The sequence below is a fragment of the Lethenteron reissneri genome, chromosome 29 (assembly GCF_015708825.2).
Source record: "Lethenteron reissneri isolate LAM-NWPU_2019-01 chromosome 29, ASM1570882v1, whole genome shotgun sequence".
Classification (NCBI taxonomy): Eukaryota; Metazoa; Chordata; class Hyperoartia; order Petromyzontiformes; family Petromyzontidae; genus Lethenteron; species Lethenteron reissneri.
This window is the reverse complement of record NC_083807.1, coordinates 4,801,517-4,824,679: the sequence shown is the minus strand read 5'-3', so window position 1 is coordinate 4,824,679 and position 23,163 is coordinate 4,801,517. Positions and strand designations below refer to the sequence as shown.

Here is a 23,163-nt window from a genome sequence, read left to right as displayed (position 1 = left end):
TTCCTAATGTGCCACAACTACTTTTGAGGTATTTTCAAGTGACCTCTGCGCCACACTGTATTTGGGCAGCCTTTTCACACCTGCTTTGCCAAAGAGTACATGCTTGTTGATGACAAAGTGATGTTTTGCGTCCTCAAGGATGAACATGTAGCCAAATCCAAAGCAAAACTAATGTAGGTGTTTTTTTGTGCAGTCATTGGTGATTGGATTATCCCATTTTATTCACTAAGGCCTGACCAAATTAAAACCACGATCTCAGCAAAGCCAACCCAGTGCTCTTACCTCTAAGCCACCTTGAAATGTTTTATTTAACAGAGCACACTGTTGTGTCCCATTGGGCATCAACAGAATAGTTAATATGTCAAACATTTTACGAGCATTATTATTGTTATTTGCTTCAAAACTTTCAAAATGTACTTTCAATTGTATTTGATCACATTTTTAAACAATTTACAATACAAGTGAGTTATTTCCACCATAACTAAATTGAGCTTACATCACATGCCATTATTCCACATGAATGTACAGTACAGACGTTCAGAAACAGCGAATAGCAATGGTAATTAGCAGAGGTGTGGACTCGAGTCATGTGACTTGGACTCGAGTCAGACTCGAGTCATGAATTTGATGACTTCAGACTCGACTTGGACTTGCATAACAATGACTTTGTCCCACCTCTGAGGTGTGGACTCGAGTCATGTGACTTGGACTCGAGTCAGACTCGAGTCATGAATTTGATGACTTCAGACTCGACTTGGACTTGCATAACAATGACTTTGTCCCACCTCTGAGGTGTGGACTCGAGTCATGTGACTTGGACTCGAGTCAGACTCGAGTCATGAATTTGATGACTTCAGACTCGACTTGGACTTGCATAACAATGACTTTGTCCCACCTCTGGTAATTAGCGGAACTTGCAGATGTGTGAATGTATAGACCAAATGGAAACTGAAAACGTGATATACTCTCTTGATCGCATTGTAACATATACTGTACGTAAAACGCTTGCTGCATCATAGATTTTTTAAAAATAATCTGTTGGCTGTAAAAGTGCTATTTTGTATTTTGTCTGCATTTTTTTGTGTAATGCTGCTACCATAATATCCTAAAATAAATATAAACACGTTTTTTTTTGCAACTACTTCGCTAAATCCATAATACAGGTTTTTTTTGGGTTAAGATCGTGTAAATATATAAATGTGTCATTAAACCCGCCACCACCCGACACAGCCACGTAAACAGAACATGGCAATTCGTTACTAGTACAGCACACTGGTGTGTTGGAGAGCAAATCCACATTTACAATCTGAGTACGACGTTTCGCCAGTAATTACAACTAGCTTCATCAGGCAACAGCCAGATTTGTACATAAATCCTCCTGTTTCGTTCCTTAAATAGAGGGGTAGATGTGATGACGTCACTTGTGAGGTCTTCTTGAGTGAAGTGGGGGAGGGATTAATGAACGCATATGAAACACATTCCTGCGGAGGGAGCTGGTAGGAACGTTGGGTTGCTCGGTCAATGGCCAGGGTCAACGGCGGCGTGGTGTATTCCGCAAATATGGCCGACTGTAAGGGCGGGCACAAGCCGGCGTGAGTAGGTTAAACGTTGAGTTTAATAAGGGCACCACGGGGTGACCAGCCCCTCCCCACCCAGCCCCACCCCTCCCACCCCTCACCCAGCCCCTCCCCACCCTCCGCACCCAGCCCCTCCCCACCCAACCCCACCCCTCCCACCCCCTACCCAGCCCCTCCCCACCCTCCCCTTCTCACCCACCCAGCCCCTCCCCACCCTCCCCACCCTCCCCTCTCCAACCAGCGCCACCCCTCCCATTTTTGGATGCACGACGGACGGACACAATAATCCCCTGTGGGCTGGTGGAACCAGGTGGTTCCTACCAATATAGCAATGGGTATCCATTGCCGGTTGTGTTATTTATTTGGTAATCAACGTGCATTATGCAAGCCCATTGTTATTGTACGTCATGTTGATTGTGTGTACTAAAATATCAGTACCTGTAATTGCCTGTTCAACAGTATAGTGACCTGTCTAGGCATGCATTTAAACAATGTATTATTTGATGATTCCTTTCCAAGCAGCACTATTTCTGTAGCTCTCCGAACGGTTAAATTGTTTTTTATTTCTCTCAATTTCGATAGATTCTCTAATTAGCCTTGGCCACAGAACTTCAACATGATCACTTTGCTAAATGTGCTTTCGAAGTGTCGTTCGTTCGTGCAAATTCTGTGGCGTGCTCTACTCTACGTCTGCGCTTTCATCTTCATTCAGGTATTCTAAAGGGATATTCTGAACAGAAGATTGTTATAGCCACACTTCTTTGCGTGCGTGTAAATTGTGTGTTCGGGATTATCATTACAGGAATGTCGAACAGGGCGCACCGTCTCTGCCTGCTAAGTTGCACGTGGATAGTAACCTGCCAGGTAAGTGTTTGATGTAAGTTAAATTCCAAAAGCTTGTTTCAGGGTTAAAAAAATGTTTCGTATTGTTTCGCAGCTAATTGATGGACTGCAAAGTCTCGGGGCCAATTACAAGGACACTATCGTGAAGTCCTGGGGATATAGATGCATTATAGGGAGGCTCTCGATTATGATATGCTGTCAAGATCTCGATTAATTTCAACGTTTTGATTTAAAGCTTTCGTGACTGCAGGGATTCATATTCTTGGTTCTTTCGGTAAAGTCACGTAGAAGGGAAGTAATAAAATAATGAAAATAGAAAACAATAAAATTGTTTCCCTTGTGACTTTACCGAAAGAACCACGAATATCATTTCAACGTGTTAATCATACAATATAAAAAATCTAAAAAATACAAGACTTGGTTTTAAATTTGGTTTACATGCAGAATATAAACGTGCACATTGGCTACACGCTACTTTCTGTAGTAGCAGTAGCCGTGATCAATCCACTGCTGACTAAAGATTCGCCAAGCCATCAACATCTCACACGGTCTCATGATGCAGCAATGCATCTTGCTCTGGAACATAAGCTGCTCTCATCGCTCTAATGCAGCTAACTATACGTTTTTATTTTATTTTATAATGCTGTACATCTCCTATATATAATTAAACATGCATTTAAGGTGTTTATATTTTCACAAAAATTCGGCTGAAATTGACTACGTAATTCTTGCACGATTCATCTTTTAAATACATTACTTTAAATATTCCGAATTTAATTAAGCACAATTAAAATGAAACTGGAATTATTTCAAATTGCCTACTATAATCACCCAGAAATGTCTGTGCGTCCCGCGCGTGACGTCACTCAACATGAGGCCCACCCCCCCTCTCATTAATATTCATGAGTGGGTGGATTTTTACACTAACGCAAAGGAAGGTCGAGCTGAATTAAATAATTTATTACGCAAAGTCGCTTCAAATAGGACGACGTTTCTTTAGAGAAAGTGACGGTAAAAAAGTAAACCTGCAACCCAGACTTCACAATTCCATTTTGGCAAGGTCCGATATGAATTATGCTTCACTATTTGAAACGAATGGAAGGGCGCGTTTGTCTTGTTAAGAGTACTGTGAAAGTATGGACTATACATATTAAATAAAAAAAAAATTGCTGTGTATTTCACACCTGATGATGATTGCTTGTGTTGCAGTCGAAACGTCTTAAGAATTTATTTTTATTTTTATATTTTTTTATTATTTCCCTTCTACGTGACTTTACCGAAAGAACCAAGAATATGAAGAAGCGCTCGCGCTCGACTTTTAATTGTTTTACATTCCTGCCATCTAGTGCTCAGTGTGAACATTGTAGGATTAACACGAAGCTGTCAGGCGAACTGCAATACTGTGTACAGGTCTACAGGGTTCAGTGTCGTGCACGATGTCTCGAATATTTAATCTGATATCCGTATGACTCTGATTTTGTGTTCATCCTCAGCAGAATGTCAAGAAGAGCTCGTCCAAGAATGGCCTACCAACGAATTTGTACGTACAACTTCAGTAGGATAAGGACATATATTTTAACAAGACACTTTTCAGCTATTAAATCCACGTGTGATGAAAGAATAAACATACTTTAATTTACTTTGAAAGTAAAAGTAGCGTAAAAATATAACATGCAATGTGCAGATATCTTGCCTGTCAGAATAAAAAAAAAACATTTAGTCTTGGAAATTATATTTTAAGTCTTTATTTGAAGCTTTCGTGAGTGCATGAATCCATACTCTTTGGGTCTTTCGGTAAAGTCACGTGGATAGAAAATTAATAGATCACGACGTTTCAATCGCAACACAAGCAACCGTCACCAGGTGACACAAACAGCAGAAGAACTGCTGACGGAGGAGTTCTTCTGCTATATTTTAAGATGAAGTTAAAATATGATTTGCACAATGTTCCTTTGAGGCTGATATATTTATAGATACCTCGTTAAAATAACGGAGACATTAAGGAGAATACAATTTATAATTCAACCGCCTCTACATGTCTTCCATAAATTTGAATACGCTTATAAAATATCTTCACACTTCTCCGTAAGATATGCCATCACGTTCACAATGTTACTGGTAGGGACCTCCTGGTTACACCAGCCCACAGGGGATTATTGTGGCTGTCCGTCGTGCATCCAAACATGGGAGGGGTGGGGCTCGGTGGAGAGGGGAGGGTGGGGAGGGTGGGGAGGGGCTGGGTGTGTGGGGAGGAGCTGGGTGGGGAGGGTGGGGCTGGGTGGGGGGTGGGAGGGGCTGGGTGGGGAGGGTGGGGAGGGGCTGGTGGGGAGGGAGGGGTGGGGCTGGGTGGGGAGGGGCTGGTCACCCCGTGGTGCCCTTATAAAACTCAACGTTTAACCTACTCACGCCGGCTTGTGCCCGCCCTCACAGTCGGGTATATTTGCGGAATACACCACGCCGCCTTTGACCCTGGCCATTGACCGAGCAACCCAACGTTCCTGCCAGCTCCCTCCGCAGGAATGTGTCCAACCACCCGTTGTGAAGAAAAAGGGCCGTACAAAAATTTAGTGAGGTATCTATAAATGGGTCACCCTATATTATATCGTCATCAACAGCAGCTAGGGAGAGGGCACCATGCTTAGATTGTGTTTCATGTGGTTGTGTGCCAGTGACACATTTCGCGTCATTGTTCAGTGTGGACCGCGTTGTGTTCCCATCATTCCTGAGCGTAGTATGAATGAGGGGCGATCCACATTGGCAGCACTCGTCATCAGCAAGCTCGCTGGTCTGCGTTGACTTTTGTTGCTCACAGAGAGTGTGCCTTCCTCAGAGTTCCAGTGACAGTGAATACGATTCGCCCGTCGAAGAGGACATGTATGAGGAACCCGAGCCAGAGGCAAAAATGCCTTTCTCTTACAAGACGAATAGTGCTGAAAAACCCTATATCGGTACGTACCCTTTTTCCACTAAAGAATAAGAAGTAATGGCAATGCACATCAGAGGTCGCAAACGGGTTTTGATTCCTTACCCGTACCCGGCCGCACCAGGGTCGCAAACGGGTACCCGTACCCGTACCCGGCCGTACCCATACTCTACCCGTACCCGGCCGGGTACGGGTAGAGTACGGGTATCGGGTACCTGATTGCGACCTCTGGGATGAAGCCATGTTGCAGGCGCGGGTGGGTTGATTCTAGGAACTTGAATTGTGAGAAGAGACAAGACGTTGGGAAATGAGTGACAAACAGTTACTCACCATATTCTTAGGTTTTTTCGGTAAAGTCACGTAGGTAAAAATTTTTAATGAAAATAAAATAAAAATCACGACGTTTCGGAGGTAACACAAACTTCCGTCTTCAGGTGGAACTGTCATAGCACGATAGCTTATTGATTTCTATTTTTTACCTACGTGACTTTACCGGAAAAAACCTAAGAATATGAATCCTTGCAGTCACGAAAGCTTCAAATCTCGAGTTACTCACCAGTGACTCACGGCCTACCCGTACCCTGCCGGGTACGGGTAGCCGGGTATCGGGTAGGGTACGGGTACCCGGTTGCGATCTCTGATGCACATCCCTTTTACAATTCACTGCCGGATGAGGGTCCCATGGGGTGTTGTTTGCTGAAGGGGTAATGGTGGTGGGGGGGACCTCGTATTGGGTCAGATCCAACCCCTCCTGGATATGTGGGGAAAAAAGTGCTTCATAGCTCATCGGATTTCTCCAGGATCAGTACAGATTCTGATTCAGATATCACCACTGATGTTGGACGTGGCTGAGAATCAATCTCGGGTAGCTGGGTTCAGAGGGCAACGTCACTAACAACTGTGCCAACATTACCAGCAACCCTTCCCCTCTGAAGAACATTGCTTTAAAAAGGCTTTTTATATGCGTGTATATGAAGAAGCAAATAATTATTCGACAACTGTCAAGCATGACGAATACTACCGCTACCAAAGGAAAGCAATGACTGAATTTGACGAATTTCGATTTAAAGCTTTCGTGACTGCAGGGATTCATCTTCTTGGTTCTTCCGATAAAGTCACGTAGCAGTGAAATAATACAAATAAAACATAATAAATAATTCTCACGACGTTTCGGCCACAACGCAAGCAGCCGTTCTCAGGTGAAGAACAGGTCTGTCAGAACATTCAGACGCTGTCTTTCCAACAGACCTGTTCTCCACCTGAGGACGGCTGCTTGCGTTGTGGCCAAAACGTCGTGAGAATAATTTAATAAAGTTTATTTATTTATTATTTTATTATTTCCCTTCTACGTGACTTTACCGAAAGAACCAAGAAGATGAATTTGACGAGTTAAAGCTAGCTATAAGTTCAGAATCGATCGTTTATTATTTCCTAAGTAGAGCCAAGTCAGCTGCTATTTTTAAAAGAATGATGGTGTAAACTATGATATTTTATTACAGCAATGTTATTAGTAACAGCAGCAGACTGAATAAGACCCAACATTATCTTGAACTATATGTGCTGTATACAAATATGTTTTACTATTGAGATGACTATTGAGATCACTGATTAGCTGATGTCATAATCATTGGTGGTGGATGGCAAAAATGAAAAGCCCACTTAGACAAACATTTAATGACTGACAATGACCTTAAATTTTGACTGGTCTAGTCGACGAGACAAAGATAATTATTAAATTATTATCATTGACAAGACTTAAGATTACGACTCAAATGATTGAAAGAAAATCTGACTAAATGAACACTGTCATAAACCTTCACAAAAATAAATCGATTGTTGGCTTGGTATTTAACATGCTACTTTATTTTAAAAACCAGACGGTGTACGTTCTCCATGGGAAAACAATCAACAACAACAACCACAACCACCACAACCACCACAACATGAGGTGAGTATAAGCATTCTTTGGTTTTTTCGGTAAAGTTACGTATAAAGATAAAAGAATAAATTAAATAATAGCATACGACGTTTCGATTGCAACACAAGCAATCATCATCAGGTATAATGAAATAGCGACATAGAATCTAACCAGAAAACTATAGACAGACATGTAAGCAGACAGATATCACCAAGATACATAGAGAGAGCAACCCAGGTACAGAGAGAGGTGATCGTCTCTGTGGGGTGGCCTTAAATAGACAGAGGGGGCGGAGGCAGAGAGAGGGAGGGGGTAGGGACATTTTTTTTTTACATGTCAATGAGTACGACGGGAGGGCAAGTAAGGTAAGCAGGCTTAGAGGGAGACAGAACACACTAAATTAAATAACCTAGCAAAGTATCGAAATGTTATGTAAAACGACACAGAGAGTCGGTCAACACACAATTAACGCATAGCCTGGTCGATTACGTATTTCAAAGATTGCTAAGTTAGAATTTAAGTGTGAAAATTCCAAAGAAAGATAAAACATAAAAACAAGAGGAACGGAGACACACATACAGAGCAGAACCTAAGAACGATAAAGATTGAGTATAAGCATAACAATACTATTTAAAGTATGATATTCTCCCCCAACAAGATTTAATACATAGAACACAATGGCATACATTTTACTCAACATACTGTACATAATTGCAAGTCCTAACTCAAACATTTTAAGTTGCTACAAGATTTAAAAAAAATAAAAACGCATCACTTCTGATACAACGTGTTATTCTTTTCGTTTCTCATAATACGTCTTGAATGTGTTTATTTTTATTTAACATTTTCCTAGATTTATGAAACAGCTGAGGATTCCTATATCGATCCTAATCCGAATCCGCGTAAGTATATCTCGGTATTGTTCAGCATTGCATCTTGTTTACTCATTTTCTTCGTCCAACAATTTTTTCATCCATCACGCATTCTTCGCTTTAACTACCGCAAATGGCACGTTTATCTCTTGTAGTGTAATTTGTTGATCGATCATAAATCAACAGCATATATAAAAAATTGAAAATAATATCAAGGTAATAAAGTTGTCTATTAAAAAAAATAAGAACTTACTTTGTCTGGAGGGTGCTGGACCATTGTTTCAGAATCAGAATATGCATTTATACTGGAAAAATCCAACGAGCTACACAGATTTGTTCATAGATGTTCAGTTTGGGCGGGTAAGAACGTTACAACAACAAACAATACAAGAAAGGTAATGACATCACTCAAACGCATACAGATACAACTTAATCATCCCCATCGTACCAGGCAAAGCCAACTGAGGTGTCAACTTATTTTTCAAAAGCGACCTGGCCACTGCTCAGTTCGTTTGGCATGTCTGCGCGGCATGTAGATATGCAGATAAACAGCAAAACCAGACTGGCAACATCAATACTCGAACGGTGAAGCTACACATTCGTTTGCTTTGCTCTTCATATTTTGAAGAACAGCTGTGTGGCTTTCACATTTGGTAATTTTTTTGTGGGGGTTCTCAAAAGACCCCCCCTACCCCCATTATACGTGGAACATGGTATATTGACCCGCATAATTATCATTGTGCGTGTGACTTATGACATTTGAAGAAGCATGCTGTGCTTGTTTTCTTTTTATCAGCTCCTCAGGTGATAAGGAGTTTAAAGCCAATGCAAGCGAATTATGAAAGGGGCCGTGGTATTGTAACCCCAGATCCACCCAGGCCCCCTGCTTTAAAAAACCCAGATTTCAGACCTCCAGTGTCCATTGCAAGCCATCCCGCATCTAATCCAGTCAACCCCAGGCAAGGTTTTGTGCCGACGCTGGCCAATCAAGATATCCCTGCGGCAAGAAAAGTGTGCAATCAAAATCCAAAGAATCCACAGGTGCCAAAAAAGCCACCAATCCCTGGAGGTGGCACCAAGCAAATCAATTCAGGTATTTGTGCAAGCTTGCTTGTTTTCTACATTCGAATTACACCCGTGCGTGAAATGATTATGAGTTGGATTTTACGTGTGAAGTGTTATTAAACAAGGGTTTTGCAGCGTTCAACTTCCGTAAATGATATTTTTTAAGTTAAAATGTTATGAATGTCGTAGGGATTTGAAACGAAAAACACCCGTATTAGTTTTTTTTCATAAAATAGAATTCTTTCACACTGTTTTATTTATTTTCAACACGGAACATGCTCATATAAGATGTAGGATGATATATTTTTTTTACCTTCAAATATTTGATCAAAGATTGTCATGAAGTGCCTGATTCCAGATTACAATGATGGTTTTGTTGAATTCATTTGGATCACTCTCTATATTTTGCAGAATATCGCCCGCCTGTTCCAGAGGTGGGAATGATGTTATTGCCGTGACACAAACATCCACATCAAACCGCATTTTTTTATAACGTATTCATTTTAAAGTTTTAATTTAGAAACAGGAAAGCCGATGATTCGCTAATCTTTTTTGTCATTGTCTTACTTTCAGAGTGGCAGACCAAAGATTGGACAAAATCCTGGGTAGGTTGCTAAAATAATAAATGCTGTTTTAAATAATTATATTTTGTACTACTGTCAGCCACTCTGAAATCACAGCTTCTTTCAATTTACAAGCGCAGCAATAAACTGTATTCCACTTCATGTACGGTACAATGTCACATATCCGACCATCACATATCCGTCATGACAAATTTATTGCCCACACCTAATGCAGTATTTGTGCGTGGTGTAACTGTCATTTTATAGAGATGTTCATACGTCCGATATTTCACATGTCCATCCACACATTAGTCCCCAACTAATTGGATACATGATATTGTACTGTGGCTATTTATTCCATCATTCTGCCACTAAATAGGTACAGCGCAATAAAATTATCCATGCACGAACAATGCACATTAGTACGTACCGTATCAAAAATGTTCTGGGTCATTGTAATACTGCCCTACTGTAGTCGGAGCACAAGCCCACGTGATGAATTTAAGTGGTAACATAATTGGCTCAATGATCCTCTTGATTATAATTGCTTGCATAAAATTCTCAACCAATGCTGTAGTGCTTTTGAGTAATGTATATGACTCTCGGGGCCAAGGATGAATGATCCAGTAAGAGTTTATGTACCACATTGTGCAACGGTGGCACGGTGGTTAGCATACTGCATTGCAAACCTGGCGACCAGAGTTTAACTCCCGGCCATGGCGAACATGAGGAGCATGTGATATCTGAACCAACCTGTGAGGTATAGCCGACCAATTCCCAACACTGACATGACAAGTGGAGGACTTCATCTGCTAATGGATTAAGAAAGGGCTATATATTATCAGAGTGTTTCAATTGTGTTGTGCAATGGAGGTGATCTGAATGCTTTCATAGTAGGTGTGGAATGAATCGATTAATTGTCACGATCAGGGATTGCAATTCGATGCCAGAGCGGATGATTTATTTTTCGATTTTGAAAAAGTTGAAAGCCTCCCGTGTCTGCTTGAGTCGCTTGAAACAGCTACACAGAACGTATATGAGCAACAGACAATCACGTTTTATGCGCACAATTCCATCCGTGCATCGGAATAAATAAGACTCGCTTTTTAAACGCGCACCTGATAGGACCATTGCTTGTCCAACTTCTGTGCTCCATTGATTACGGTGGATGCTGTCTTCCACATTCGATGTGACAGATATGAGTTGAAACGAACTCGTGCCATCGGTGGGGTTTTTTTTTTAGAACGTGTGAGCTGATATTAGTTTTTTACCCTTTTGTCAGGTAACAAAACTGACAACTTTTTTACAAGGAGTCATGTTTGCATTGACCACAATACCTGCAGTCATAATGCAAAAAAAAACATAACTCTGATAATATATGCACTGTCCTTGAATTTTATTGGTCCACACCCGAGACAGCTTTCCTTAGAGCCTAGTCTCACATGGTGTTGGACCAGATGACGCCAAAAGGCGTCAGTTTTGTTGCCAGATAAAAGGGTAAAAAACAATTATCATATTTTTTACTGGCAAATGAGGTTCCAATGGTGTAAACGTGTGATAGCTCACTGATTCCTCCAAAGGCAGTTTGTTTGATAGTTGCTGCTCTACAAAGAGGGGCCCGAGTTACGACCAAGATGAGGTGACACAGAATTTCCAAAAGCTGACGTCGAAAACGTGGCCTAGTGCGCTCCTGTGATATTCAAATTCAAGTTCATTTATTAGGTATAGCCCTGTGAGCCATTCGGCTCTTGAATCGGGTGCGACCGCAACAAAAACAAAAACATGAACAAAAAACATCTTAAAGTGAATATGTGACTAAGTGCAAACAGAAAATCCAAGAAAAGACAGCAAAATATTGCAGAAAAAACACCGTACACCAACGCTGTGTGCAAAAATCCCAGTGGTATGCAAGTCAAACAACAACAACCACAAGACAACTTAGATTAAGGCCATCAGTCTAACTCTGTACTACAACAAACAAACATGGCTAAACCAATACACTTTTCGAAATCACCAAAATAAAGCCATGAAAGCAATGAAAAAGCAATCATAGGAACTGTGACGGAATTTCCAAGCAATGCACATAATGACGTAGACCAGCGGTGGGCCAATCGGCATCTCCCAAGCCCCGTGCGGCCCTTTAATTCGCCAGATGCCGTTCTATCGAAGGGGCCATAACGTAGAACGTAGTGTCACAGTAGCAAAGAAGAATGAAAGTCTGCCGTGTTGGGCCAAAAACTGTCGATATATACTCTTTGGTTCTTTCGGTAAAGTCACGTAGGTAGAAAAATACATGAAAAATCACGACGTTTTGATCGCATGTGTACGGCGATGGGACTAATTTCTATTTCCCACTTACCCTTGGGTGACACCCACCTCAAACATATATATATAACCTCTTGTTGCAACAGCCCTTTCTTGTTTAGCAGTTCTACTGGTTGTATCTTTCTCTACCTGATGACGATTGCTCGTGTTGCGATCGAAACGTCGTGATGTATTATTTATTTTTCCACCTACGTGACTTTACCGAAAGAACCAAAGAGTATGGATTCCTGCAGTCACGAAAAATTCAAATCAAGGCTGTCTATATATATACTCTTGACTCTTTGCAGAACTCATGGGTATCTGTTGGCTCTTGGTCTGTGACAGGTCGCACAACCCCTGACTTAGACACTTGCATGGAATGGCTGTTGTTTGTGGAAAAAAGGGTGCATGCACTTGTGGAGCAATTAATTTATTTCGGGAAAAATATAGGTGCATATTCTTGGATCTTTCGGTAAAGTCACGTAGAAGGGAAATAATTAAATAATACAAATAAAACATAATAAAATTCTCACGACGTTTCGGCCACAACACAAGCAGCCGTCCTCAGGTGAAGAACAGAGCTGTCGGAAAGACAGCGTCCTAATGAGAGGCCTTTCCGACAGTTCTGTTCTTCACCTGAGGACGGCTGCTTGTGTTGTGGCCGAAACGTCGGGATAATTTTATTATGTTTTATTTGTATTATTTCATTATTTCCCTCCTACGAGACTTTACCGAAAGATCCAAGAATATGAATCCCTGCAGTCACGAAAGCTTTAACTCGACAAAAAGAACGTGGGTCTTTAAAATCCTTCTTGGCCGAGAGATAGTGAGGTAGCCTGAAGTCAAAGTCTTGAGATCCTTGGTTCAGTGACAGGTTTCGGTCACCTGAGATTAAGCCAGGTCCTCAAGTGTCGTGAGTTTATGGTCTCGGCTAAGGGACCAATGACCGGATACAATAAACACAATGAAATTCGAAATTTCCGCTAATTTTGGCTAAAATTGAAGTTCAGAATAAAAAACATGAATATGGTTTGATTGCCCGTGCAATGAACATCTGTATAGCAGGATGTGTTGGAAAGTGGAGCACCGCATGTGCGGATAAGGGGTCATTGGAAGTGATCTCAGAAAAAGCTCTGCAATATTTCCTTCCAATATCTCCTTCCAATATCTCCTTCCAATATCTCCTTCCAATATCTCCTTCCAATATCTCCTTCCAATATCTCCTTCCAATATCACCTTCCAATATCACCTTCCAATAATCCTTCCAATATCACCTTCCAATATCACCTTTCAATATCTCCTTCCAATATCACCTATCAATATCACCTTCCAATATCACCTATCAATATCTCCTTCCAATATCACCTTCCATTGTCAACTTCCAATGTCACCTCCTAACGACTACTCTTTGACACAATGTGATGCGTTGTACTCTGAGAGTTTTGAAAGGACATTCCTTCGTACCGCAAATTGATTCCCAGAGCACAAGTGTAAACCAAATCATGAAATAGACAAATGATAACGCCTGCCTTGCCTGGATAGACTCCAGCAGAAACTGCACTTTTGTCTACATATTTCAGACTGTTCTTTACGCTCATGTAATAACATCCCCACGTGTCTTTGCAGACGTAAAAGTGACCAGGCACCAGCAATCAAGGTATGCACCTAATTGCTGTTTGAGATTTATGGAGTAACTGGGTGGTCCTGCATGCTTCCCTCCATGTCCACGTGTCGTCAGTTTAAACCAGCCATCCTGAAGCATGTGTTGGGGATAATTATGAAACAGGTAGGAGGGGGAATGCTGTCCTGGTGTAATGGTTAGCACACTGAATTTGTGTGGATGTGTGTTGTACTTATTTTGCACGGTACGTAGCCAATCGCGCTAATCGGATGTGCTAGGGAAGGACAACAAACTAAAGACAAAAATCAGTTCGAAAGCAAGTTACGTTAAAGTCACGTAGAAGGGAAATAATGAAATAATAAAAATACAACACCATTAAATAATTCTCACGAAGTTTCGGCCACAACGCAAGCAGCCGTCCTCAGGTGAAGAACAGGTCTGTCACCTGAGGACGGCTGCTTGCATTGTGGCCGAAACGTCGTGAGAATTATTAAGTGTTTTATTTTTATTATTTTATTATTTCCCTTCTACGTGACTTTACCGAAAGAACCAAGAAGATGAATCTCTGCAGTCACGAAAGCTTTAAATCGAAATTCAAGTTGCGTTTTCAATCGAGATTATGTAAAAGTGCGTCGCTTCGGGGGGGGGGGGGGGGGGGGTTTCCTAATATCGGAAGGAAGAACGGTTCCACGGGTTGACGCCGTCGATTCGATTTCCCCGCTTGGCAGTTGAAACAATTGGACGAGTTTCTTACATCCCCCGCCCACTACTGCCCAAGCGTGGTGGGGTAAACTGTGGGTCCTCCTACTTCTAGCCAGCGTGGAAGAGTAGGCCAAATACCCTCCAGAGGGACTCTCTATAGAGGCTACCTCCAGTAGGGGGCCCCTTCTGCTAGCAGTAGTATGAGCAAGGCATTGCAAGGCTGAGCCTTTATATTTTATCAAAACACATATCCCTCCTCCAGAGGATGCCAGTTCTCCATGCTTAGCGATGTGTTATGGCACACAGGTGCAAAGCGCTGTGTGCCAGCATCACTACTCGTGCCTTGTACACGCTTATCCGAAGACAACTTAGTTTTGTATCATGTGAAAACGAATTTTTATTTTGGACAGGTACAAATTACAGCCTCTTAAGTCGACCCGCTGCTGGATGACAGGCCTCCCCACGTCATGCGACCAATGGGGGCTCACTTGACCATACTTTAGCGTACTGGTCAGTGCATTGGTGAAGTCAGGGAGCGTCAGTGTTGGAGCAAAGCACAATGCAACAATGGATTTGGCTGGGCAGCTGCCCGCTTACAACGTAGCCACATAGTTGGCTTCAAGCACCTGTGGCTTGAACGGCGGCCACTTGTGAAGGCTTTCTCCGGGCTCAACCCTGTTCAGCTCTGAGTGATGTGGTTATCGGGCACATCGTCATTTTAGATGACACAATTTGGAGATGCACTTTGCAAAATGAGATTCTTGTTATTGCATGGACGTAAAACACGTTAAAATGCGTCTTCTGTTGAAAGTGTATGGTACATATTAACATTGTTACGTGGCGTTTCTGACCAATTTTATTAACATGTTATATTCGTGTCTCTCTCGTTGAAGAAAGAAGAAAACAATGACTGTGAAGAAATGCAGGGTAAAAAAAGAAAACAAGTGCACATTTTAATAAATGTAAACACACACACATTTGGATAGATTTTAACAAAGTACAGTTATTACATATTGAATCTGCATATAGCACATGTCTGAAATGTTTCAGTTTACAAAAATGTATTACAAAATACGTTTTGTATTCATCCTGTGATCTTTAATTTTTTTTATTTTGTTTTTATATAGGGCCAACTCCAAACAAACTGGTCATTCCCAACCAACTTCCTGGTCTAATCGCTCTGGTACATTTCACAAAACAAACATGCTCATTTTTGTGCCTATACGTACACTATATTATTGTCATTGTAGTGACTTGTAAACAATTTAAATATCGTTTGTTCCTTCGTTTCTCAATCCGCTTGTCCTGGTGAGGGTCGTGGCGGCAGCGTGTTGAGTAGTGGCGGTCCAGACCTCCCTTTCCCCTGGCGACAGACTCCAGTACTAAATTACTATACACTATACACTACTAAACACAGACTCTAGCTCTTCCTGGGGAATTTCCAGGCGTTCCCAGCAGAGGTCGCAAACGGGTTTTGATTCCTTACCCGTACCCGGCCGCACCAGGGTCGCAAACGGATACCCGTACCCTACCCGTACCCGGCCGGGTACGGGTAGGGTACGGGTATCAGGTACCTGATTGCGACCTCTGGGATGAAGCCATGTTGCAGGTGCGGGTGGGTTGTTTCTAGGAACTTGAATTGTGAGAAGAGACAAGACGTTGGGAAATGAGTGACAGTTACTCACCAGTGACTCACGGCATACCCGTACCCGTACCCGGCCGCACCAGGGTCGCAAACGGGTACCCGTACCCGGGTAGGGTATCGGGTACCCGGTTGCGACCTCTGGTTCCCAGGCCAGGCGAGCGACATCGTCCTGCTAACGTGTCATGGGCCTGCCCCGGGGTCTTCGCCCAATTTGAATATGGTTTATAAAAATGTCTGTGTGGATTTTGTTTTGTCTTGGAAGGGAGGTGATAAAGGAAAGTTAAAAGCAACCAACGGTACGTACTTTACAATTACATGGGGGGGGGGGGGTGGGAATTTATTGTTACAATTTTTTTACATATATAAAATGTATTTGTTAAACCGCAAATGATTAAAATATATAATTTACAGCCCATCACTAATAAAAAAAAATCCATATGTCCCCGTTTAATTATCATTATCAGCAGCATCCTTGTTCATTATTCTGCCGGATGAAGTCCTCACCATGCCATGTTGGTTGTAGGGGTGTTTTCACCATACTTCACCATGCTGGTTAGTGCAGGTTTGTCAAGGACGGTGTGCAGAACCAGCTAAAATATTACTCAGCACTGGTGACAGCTGTGGCTGAGAATTAAATTAATGTTTCCAGGGTTCATAGCACAGTGCACTAACCACCACGACTGCATGTGATAATAAGTGGTCAATTGCAAAAGCCTTTGAGTACTAGTTGTTATAGGGATATTGCTTTCAGTCGTAAAAAAAATAACTGCGGTAATTTATTTTACCACGCGATGCTTATTGCTCATATTCGCCGTACGTGAGCCTACAAAGTCTGCCTTGATTTTTTTTCTTGTCTCGGGTGACACACACGCAGATGGCTTATTTGAGTAACCAGTATGGCAGCATGCAATGGCAGTGACTTCATCAGCATATTTTCCACGTGATGGGAGACATGCAGCGTTGCTGTAGAACTGGATCTTATGAGATCCCAGCAGTGGTGCATTATCACCGATCGCCTTCGCATTGCAAATATAAATCAATCTCACCGCGTGGCTTGTCGCGCTTGTGGCTGTAAGCTGTTCGGCGCAATGTGCGAGGTCTTGTTCCACGTTCTGGAAGCTTCGATTCAGCAATTCTTAGCTCAGTGGAAATGCCAAAAGACGTTTAACCTAAACGATTTTTATGCATCCCAAGGAAGCACAGGCCAGCTTTGTAATTCTAGATTTGAAGCTTTCGTGACTGCAAGGATTCATATTCTTGGGTTTTTTCGGTAAAGTCACGTAGGTAAAAAATTCAAATTAATAAAAGTAGAATATAAAGAAAATAAAAATCACGACGTTTCGGAGGCAACACAAGCCTCCGTCTTCAGGTGGAACCGTCACAGCACGCTCGCTGTATCAAATAGCGCACATCAAGTAAATGATACAGCGAGCGTTGCTGTGACGGTTCCACCTGAAGACGGAGGCTTGTGTTGCCTCCGAAACGTCGTGATTTTAATTTTATTTTAATTTTACTTTTATTAATTTTTATTTTTTTACCTTCGAATCAGTCCCTGAGAAAGCTCCGAGGACCAACGGTGGTGAAACGCCGGACATTTCGCTGAACAACGCACGGCACAACCGGAATACACATCGGAGAGCTTGTAGATAAATTTCGATTTAAAGCTTTCGTGACTGCAGGGATTCATCTTCTTGGTTCTTTCGGTAAAGTCACATAGAAGGGAAATAATAAAATAATAAAAATGAAACATAATAAAATAATTCTCACGACGTTTCGGCCACAACGCAAGCAGCCGTCCTCAGGTGAAGAACAGGTCTGTCAGAAAGACAGCGTCTGAATGAGACCTGTTCTTCACCTGAGGACGGGTGCTTGCGTTGTGGCCGAAACGTCGTGAGAATTATTTTATTATGTTTTATTTTTATTATTTTATTATTTCCCTTCTACGTGACTTTACCGAAAGAACCAAAAAGATTGTAGATAATTCAATTCGCTTGTGCACGCCGCTTGAGAATGGACAACCCAAGGCAGAGATGTAGCGCACATTGAACTGGTCACGAGCCACCGATGACCGCTGGTCTATCTGGCCATTACCCACGTTTGATGGAAATACCACACTTTGTCCTGTCCATTCTCACAGAGGTGAGGCCTAACACAGTTGCCAAGCTCAAAATGCGCCATCCCACATCGCAAACATTAACTTTAAAAATAAAGTACAAATACGGGATGTGTGGCATCAGTTATGAGGGAATGCATTCATCGAACATGCGACAGATCAGAATGTTATCAACCAAGACGGAGCAATAATGCTTTATATTTTTTTATTCTCCCACTTTGACCACTCTGGGATGAAAAACGAAAGTATCATAAAACACAGAAATGGGAAATTGTAAAAAAAAAAAATGTTTCACATTGTGACTGCCTCCAACGGTTGTGACCTATTGATTTTCAATCAAAAAGCAGGGAATGGAACGCCTCCGAGAGTAAGTCCACAGAAATTATGGGAGAGATGAAATGAGTTTGTTTGCAAGTGCTAGGCGGATGATTCCATCACAGAAACGAAAGCGGTAGCAGCGGCTTGGGGAGACCTTCATCTAACAGCAGAGGTGTGGACTCGAGTCATGTGACTTGGACTCGAGTCAGACTCGAGTCATGAATTTGATGACTTGAGACTCGACTTGGACTTGCATAACAATGACTTTGTCCCACCTCTGAGGTGTGGACTCGAGTCATGTGACTTGGACTCGAGTCAGACTCGAGTCATGAATTTGATGACTTGAGACTCGACTTGGACTTGCATAACAATGACTTTGTCCCACCTCTGTCTAACAGTATATTGAACATGGCTGATGATGATGATGATGACGCAAATAAAACGTAAAATTCATGTTCATTTTACTTTTATCGGAGCTGTACAATGAGTTGTTTTTTCCGCTATTTTGCTAAAATGAACTTTTTTCCCTACTTGCAACTGAAAATGGCCTTTATGCATTGCAGGACCAAGAAAACTGTCGGATGTCAGTGCACAAGCGTCTTCTCCTACTAACTCAGCTGGAGAAAAGTGAGTCACCGTATTGATTTGCTTATTCTATAATCATTGAAATACATCACGTTGCACTATGTACACGTTAAATTTCGATGTAAAGCTTTCGTGACTGCAGGGATTCATCTTCTTGGTTCTTTCGGTAAAGTCACGTAGAATGGAAATAATAAAATAATAAAATTAAACATAATAAAATAATTCTCGCGACGTTTCGGCCACAACGCAAGCAGCCGTCCTCAGGTGAAGAACAGGTCTATCGGGGAGACAGAATTCGGGTTGAAAGACCTGTTCTTCACCTGAGGACGGCTGCTTGCGTTGTGGCCGAAACGTCGTGAGAATTATTTCATTATGTTTTATTTTAATTATTTTATTATTTCCATTCTACGTGACTTTACCGAAAGACCCAAGAAGATATGTACACGTTGTAAGAGGTTTCAACATTGAAACAAACCTGGTACGTGATAATGTCATGGAATTTACATGACAATGTTATTAACTTATTCCCCTTATTTTTTTTTTTAGAAATGGACGACTGGCACTAGCTGGTAATTATATCTACACACTTTTATTTAACTCACTATGTATGTTGTTGTCGTTGTTGTTGCATCCTCAAATCTTCTAACTCAATTTTAACCCACTTCCCAATGTGGCATCGACTGCACACTTATGTCATAATGATGACAATACTATACTCTATCAAAAAAAATATATTTTTTAACATTATTTTTTAATGTTATGTTTCGGCTTGGGTCTAATTGTCCACGCTCAACTGACGTTGGCTGTACATCACCACGGCCCCTTGCGTTATGGCAAGCTTTGCGGCCACTTTCTGGAGTCGTGGATTTCTGCCATTACGAGTAGGGTACATTTCATTAAAGCGTGTCTTTAAAAAAGTATTTTTAAATATTACTCATATCATTATTATTCTCGCAATTTTTCCTCGTAATGTATAAAGATACAGTCGAAGAACGTAATCACATTATCTCGAGAAATACGTGAAAACATTTGCTGCTGATTAGGAATTGTGATAACCAAATATCATAGGACTATTTGGGTACCTGTATAGTATAGAATTATACAAGGATGTTTTAGAAAAATAAACATACATTTATGAATCATTTATTTGTATACTTCTTGGAATGTACCGGCTGGTCGAGATGTCTTGTGACCGCCGTTTAATGTTTTAAACGTATTTTTTAAAATTAAAAGTAAGTTTTATTCGAAACAAAAATAAATATGAAGGGGAAATAAAATGTTCGGGTCAATTAATTGGGGGTCACAATACATCTGGACCACCCCGTACTATATTGGCTCATATCCTGTCGATTCAGGGTGCTTCAGTACTTAAATATACTTCTGTAACACAGGTCGATATATTTGTTTTATTCTGGAGTAAATAGGACATGACCCTTGTACACGCACGCGTGAAGCCCGCGTGTCAATCCACTGCTGGATGACGGCATTCCCACGCCGTGCAGGACATGAGTGTTAGTAGACCATACTTCACCACGCTGGTCAGTGCCGGTTGGTGAAGGTGGGGAGAGCGCAGACCAATACATAGATAAGCGTAGGCTTTATCCTTTGTGGGAATTACACAGGTGTTAAGATACTCTTCGGTTTTTCGGTAAAGTCACGTAGGTAAAAAAATAAATAGTACAAATATAATTGAAATAATAATAGAAATAAAATAATTGTGATTTATTATTTTATTTCTATTATTATTTCAATTATATTTTTATTATTTATTTTTTACCTACGTGACTTTACCGAAAAACCTAAGAGTATGAATCCTTGCAGTGACGAAAGCTTCAAATCTAGAATTAGGTGTTAAGGTGTTCAAACACCAAATAGATACCTGCTGCACGGCATCAAGTCTGCGTTAACCACACGTACTTGTGGAAAAATATGCACACAAAAAAGGTCTGATAATATATGCATTGTCTTTGGTTCTTTCGGTCAAGTCACGTCGGTATAGAATAAAATAAAAATTTTAATTAGGTATTTTATTTAAAATAAAAGAAATTTTTATTTTATTTTATATCTACGTGACTTTACCGAAAGAACCAAAGAGTATGGATTCCTGCAGTCACGAAAGCTTGAAATCAATATATGCATTGTCTTATTTGAAAGTGATTGGCCTAATCCAGAGACAGCCTTCTTTATGGGCTTGTATCACCAGTTGTTAGACCAGAGAATACCAAAAAGTGAACAGCACACAGGCAATACACGTGTCAACTTTTCATATATCGGGTTGAGCAGTTATATCTTATTCTTTGATCAGTTTGATACTGGCAGGAAGGTCCCATCGATAAAACAAGTAAACCCGTAAAAACAAAGTTTTTCACTATAAATACTTTATATGCGTGGCGGCTAGAGTCCTCTCGTCCTCTGGCTTGAGATGGCTGCCACCTATGGGTCAGATGATTGCATTGCACCATTAAGCAATTGGTAATTAAATATAATATTTTTGTCCTATAAAGTGTAAAATTTTGGAAAAAAATTTTCACGAACATTAATTGTCACGCACGACGAGTCTGTGTGGAAAATGTCAACTCGATTGGATCATGGGAAGTGGGTTAAAAAACGACCGAAAGATTTACACGGTCGTAAGCAAGCAAGCAAGCACGCAAGCAAGCAAGCGAACTTAATATAAAGGATTTTAAAATAGATCTTTCTACACTGTCCTCTACTGCCCTCTACAACTGCTACTACATCTACTAAACCGGTCTCGTGCAAGACGGCTGTCCATCCAAGCACTATCCAGGCTAAACCCTGCTAAGCTGCTGAGGTCTGAAGGGATTGGGCATATTCCACATGGTTTGGTCATAATCTTCATTTTATTTATACGCTATGTATGTGTGTGTACAGATTATAACCACGAGATAGGAAATGTAGCACATGGTAAAATATTTCAGTTTATTTATTTATTTCAGGTTTAGTTTCAGTTTATTTGGTATAGCCCTGTGAGCCATTCGCACTTGAATCGGGTGCAACCGCAACAAACAAAAACATGAACAAGAAAACATCTTAAAGTGACTATGCGCAAACAGAAAAATTCAGGAAAAAACTGCAAAACTCTTCCAGAAAAAGCACCGTACACCAACGCTGTGTGCAAAAATCCCAGTGGGATGCAAATCAAACAACACCAACAACCACAAGACAACTTAGATTAAAGCCATCAGTCTAACTCCGTACTACAACAAACAAAATGACGGTGCCCTTGCACAATTGTGCATTAGAAGCAGTAAGCTGTTTATTTATTGAAACACCCGCATAGTTAATAGGATGTTAGCGCATAGTAGGTTTCAAATTGTTTACGCAAAATTTATTATTGGACAGATTCATGAGTTTTTTTACAACATTGCTTAAAATACGAAATAATCTGTTTAATCTTTGAATCTAGCAGCATTATTATAAATGACATGTGCATGGATTGTTTTTGTGGTATTGTTGTTACATGTAACTTTGATGATGAAAAATGAGATATTTAAGTTTCTAGACATAAGTTTCTGTTTTTTTGTATTGTTTTGCCTTAGAAATATTTTATATTTGTGTTACAGATTCCTTGAATAATATGATGAAATTAAGAAACAAAAATGTAAGTATGTGACAATTGGCAGTTCTTAAATTCTGGATCAAAATACGAAAACACAAGTATTTTAACTCTGGCATTTTTACGTGTATATATTTAATCTATACATCTGTTTAGCTATTGAAATATGGAAAAACAATACTATTTTACTAAATCTTTTAAGGGCGCTTGGCTGTTGGTCAACAATAATACTTATCAAGTAAATCTTGAGTATTGGTTCGTATAAAAAAACCGGTACGACTAATTTTTGCTAAAGTCACGTAGAATGGAAATAATAAAATAATAATAAAAAAGACGCTGTCTCCCCGACAGACCTGGTCTTCACCTGAGGATGGCTGCTTGCGTTGTGGCCGAAACGTCGTGAGAATTATTTTGTTTGTTTTTATTATTTTATAATTTCCATTCTACATGACTTTACCGAAAGAACCAAGAAGATGAATCCCTGCAGTCACGAAAGCTTTAAATAGAAATTTAATTTTTGCTATCTTTGGCAGTAGC

The 23,163-nt window shown here is 40.8% G+C and overlaps 1 protein-coding gene across 4 annotated transcripts in view; it reads left to right on the top strand.

Annotated features, from left to right (window-relative positions):
- Positions 1 to 23,163, top strand: part of LOC133349174 (SH2 domain-containing protein 6-like) — a 33,540-nt gene that overhangs the window by 5,928 nt on the left and 4,449 nt on the right. For 3 of the 4 annotated variants that reach the window (XM_061562445.1, XM_061562442.1, XM_061562444.1), the window contains exons 3-17: positions 2,380 to 2,441; positions 3,914 to 3,960; positions 5,251 to 5,368; positions 7,221 to 7,291; positions 8,115 to 8,163; positions 8,930 to 9,226; positions 9,610 to 9,632; positions 9,772 to 9,803; positions 13,692 to 13,722; positions 15,282 to 15,315; positions 15,516 to 15,571; positions 16,296 to 16,329; positions 19,028 to 19,091; positions 19,596 to 19,618; positions 22,634 to 22,671. In XM_061562445.1, the coding sequence (XP_061418429.1) occupies positions 2,380 to 2,441; positions 3,914 to 3,960; positions 5,251 to 5,368; positions 7,221 to 7,291; positions 8,115 to 8,163; positions 8,930 to 9,226; positions 9,610 to 9,632; positions 9,772 to 9,803; positions 13,692 to 13,722; positions 15,282 to 15,315; positions 15,516 to 15,571; positions 16,296 to 16,329; positions 19,028 to 19,091; positions 19,596 to 19,618; positions 22,634 to 22,671 (979 nt within the window). The remainder of the gene's footprint in view (positions 1 to 2,379; positions 2,442 to 3,913; positions 3,961 to 5,250; positions 5,369 to 7,220; positions 7,292 to 8,114; positions 8,164 to 8,929; positions 9,227 to 9,609; positions 9,633 to 9,771; positions 9,804 to 13,691; positions 13,723 to 15,281; positions 15,316 to 15,515; positions 15,572 to 16,295; positions 16,330 to 19,027; positions 19,092 to 19,595; positions 19,619 to 22,633; positions 22,672 to 23,163) is intronic. The other variant, XM_061562443.1, reaches the window with a different exon arrangement.